Below are 3,476 nucleotides of genomic sequence, written 5' to 3'. Positions count from 1 at the left end.
TATTTCGGATAGTTCTGGGCCTTCTCTATGTTGGAAAAACAAAAAAGAACTATAAATTCAGACATTTTATTGATGAGTATTATTATGAGTTAACTTATTGTGGCTGGTATAAAATGATTTGGCATAAACGAAACATTTTAAAGCACACAGTTTTTGTTTGGCTGGCTCTGGTGGGGGGTTTGAAGACTGGAGAGGCCCTTAATTTTAGACAGATTCATGTTCCGTTATTATGAAATTTGTGCTATTCTAACACTGAATCTGTTTCTCATTTATACTTTGATTGCCCATATACATTCTCTATTTTGAAATCCCTCATTCCTGGGAGCAGCTGTTTCCTTTTGAGACCTTCTATTATGCAGCTGTATGATTGGTTATCTGATGTTTACGGGGAAAATTCTGAGAAGTTGAATTTTTATAAAATGGCTGTTGGCTGCGTTATATATTATTCCTGGAGAGAACAAAATAACAGAAGGTTTGGAGGTAACTTTCAATGTGTTACCTCAATTTTGCTTTGTATCAAAAGGACTCTTTTTGAAAAAGTTTCAAAATGGAATGGTGGAATCCAATTGCTAGAAGAATTATAAATTGGCAGGTGTTTCTTTTTGGCCCTTCTGTCCCGTCGCTTAATGCCTGCAAAATTGCCATGTCTGGACAATGATGAATCTCCCAAAGCAGGCACCTTGGATGGCCTCCTGGCAACCAGGTTTCCAACATCTCGACGTTCATTTTTCAAAATCTGAGTCCAGACTTTTGGTTGGGGAGATCTATTGGCTCTTTCTGGTTCATTTCGGGACTTGATTTCTCTCTGCTGCTTCAGGTTTTGAAGCTGTTGCTCTTCCTGCTTCTATTCTACAGAGGTTTAATATCCAAATTTTGTAACTACCACGTTTTTGGTTCTTTATCCCTTACTTTAGATATGTAAAAGGTGGTATAGTTGGGGTTTATTTCCTTTTTTATGCATAAGTTTTGTTTCTACTTATGTGGTCTTGCTCTTACATGTAACATCTTTCTTGTTACCTTTTTTCATCAATGAAATATATGGGCTAAGGCTCCAAATTTTCCAAAAAAAAAAAAAATCGTGTTCGTACTACTTAATAAAACCACACGATTCTGAGCCTGAAGGAACAGTGAGGTCATCGGTAGTCGCAAACGATGATATGCTCCTCTTGCCACCACTCACTGATCCTCTCTACCCCAGTGAGAACAAAAAGACAAACCTCATGCCACCGCCGCCGCTTCCGCTTGACTGTATTTTTCGCCGCTGGAAACTGCTATAATGATCGCAGTGAGAGCGACAAGAGCGGCTGCTCGTCGGAGTTCGTTCAGAATATTCTGCTTCGATCCCTCGCCGGATTCCTCTCTCTTGCTTTAGTTTCGTCCAATTATCCTCCGCTCGCGGCGGAGTCATTGCCTTCTCCGGCTGAGGTGTGCCAGGAAGAAGTTGCGGCGGGGGATGAGGTGTCCTCTGCGTCGGCGACCAACGACGATCTCGTGGAGGAGGCGTGGGAGGTCGTTAATGAGAGCTTCATTGCCGGCGCTGGTCGCCGGGCTTGGTCGCCGGAGAAGTGGCTGGTATCTTAAATGTTTGGGTTACGACCCAACTCTTTGCTTGAAATTAGAAAATATTCTTTGAGCAAATGGCGAATTTGTTAGATTTCATAGCTCGGTTTGATTTAGGTAGAAATCAATTCGAGTTTTAAACTCTACAAACTTCTTAAAAACGCTCAAAGGTAATGTTTTGATTTTCACACATGAAACGACGGGGCAAAAATCATCATTTTGTATTCACAAATGGGAAAGAGTAGTTGGAATGAAGATAGAACGCTGATTTTAGAGAGAATTTTTTGATGGAGAGGCCAAACTTGATGTAGTGGATCGTCGGAAGATGATACCTGCAAGAAGGATTTTAGGATTCCCAATCCAGGGAAGAAGAAGAGAGCTTTCTCAAAGCTTCAAAAGAGTGTTTTTATCATTCAATGTCTCATTCCTTACAATATCTTGAATATATAGGCATAATAGAATACTCTAGAACCATACACCTAAGCTAATAAAGGATAGACTATTCCTAAGGATTTATTCTACTAAAGATGTTACTACATCATACTCCCCTTGCGTCCAAAAAGGCTCGACTCCGTCGAGACGAGTCATCGGAGAAGGGGTGGAATGTAGCAATCCTCCTGGGTCAAAGATTTTGCATCTCTCGGTAAAAGTGCCATCTTTAGATTGTTTTTGCTTAGTATCAAAGGATTTGAAGCGGTTGCACTCTTGGAATAGACCCTTGAGTTTGGATTGCTGAGATAGTAGCACTTGAACTACAATTTTAAGTAGAAATTTGAGGGTCTGTGCCAAGTCCTTGCAGGATTGTAATGAGAGCTGCTCATAATTAATGGGGCAACATATCTTCACCTTCTCTTCTTCGGTCAATCTATTGTGAACATTAGGTGCAATTTCAGCCGTCAATCTCGGAAAGCATTCAACTAATTTAAAGAAATCCCCAGCTGACAAATAGGCCAACATTAGAATATTACATGAAATAAAACTCATTTTCTCCATAAAATGAAAGAGCCTCTCTGTCTGCTCGAAACAATCCATCTTGCTATATGCTGTCAAAATAAACCTCTCTCTTGATTGTAAAACTATGCAGTTGCCTGTATTGTTTGTCCACTGGCACAACTGAATCATCGGAGAGCTGTACATGAGTACTTCTTTCCAGAACACATTCAACAGCACCCTTGCCAAGAAGACGATTAGCTCCAGTTGGCTCATAGATTTATGAACTCCGTCAAACTCCAATGTGGCAATCCTTTTTGATCTCTTTATCCACCAGTCACAGCATCCTAGCTTGACCGTGTTATGACCAATTGAATGTTCAGCAGCAAATTTTGAATCATAAAACCTGCTTCCGATCTTTGTATCAGGAATTCCCATTTTCTCAACCAACACTAGGGTTGCATTTAAGATTTTAACAGCATCAAAAATCCCCATCCTTTGCTGGTTTAACTTAAGAAATACTAGGATGAATCCACTAGACTTCACAGGGCATCCAGTAATACTTGTTGACGGAATACAGAGTTTCCACTCCTGTGGCGCCAAAGAAGCCCATAGCTCAAACATTCGCTCATTGAGAATTTCAGAATTCAAAGCGCCCTTAAGAAGAGACGTGTGTCGTGGTTTTGGAGTATTCCACTCCTTTTTCTCTTTGCTGACAGCATAGCAGTTTCCGATAAAGAACTCCAGCCGTATAAGTGTCTCAGCGTTGAACCATGATTTGCCGATCAGTGATGCAGCATCGCGGTCACTGCATGAGGTGAGGAAATAAAGCACGATCTCTCGGACGTTCTCAAGAGCTTGGTCGGAGCAAGGTGGCAACGGAACCCTAGTGAGGCATTTTATCAAACAGATTGCGTGTAAGGCTGGCTGTGTCAGGAGATTATTTTTCTCGGTGGAAGACGAGCACGGTCGAGGGAAGGAAGATT

At 41.2% G+C, this 3,476-nt stretch overlaps 1 protein-coding gene across 1 annotated transcript in view; it reads left to right on the top strand.

Annotated features, from left to right (window-relative positions):
* Positions 1 to 1,100: 1,100 nt before the first annotated feature.
* Positions 1,101 to 3,476, top strand: part of LOC110114428 (carboxyl-terminal-processing peptidase 1, chloroplastic) — a 42,476-nt gene continuing 40,100 nt past the window's right edge. The window contains exon 1 of the mRNA XM_020847305.2: positions 1,101 to 1,572. Within this exon, the coding sequence (XP_020702964.1) occupies positions 1,153 to 1,572 (420 nt within the window). The 5' untranslated portion in view covers positions 1,101 to 1,152. The remainder of the gene's footprint in view (positions 1,573 to 3,476) is intronic.

The sequence above is a fragment of the Dendrobium catenatum genome, unplaced genomic scaffold, assembly GCF_001605985.2.
Source record: "Dendrobium catenatum unplaced genomic scaffold, ASM160598v2 fragScaff_scaffold_798, whole genome shotgun sequence".
NCBI classification, from domain to species: Eukaryota; Viridiplantae; Streptophyta; class Magnoliopsida; order Asparagales; family Orchidaceae; genus Dendrobium; species Dendrobium catenatum.
This window is presented reverse-complemented; position numbering and strand designations above follow the sequence as displayed.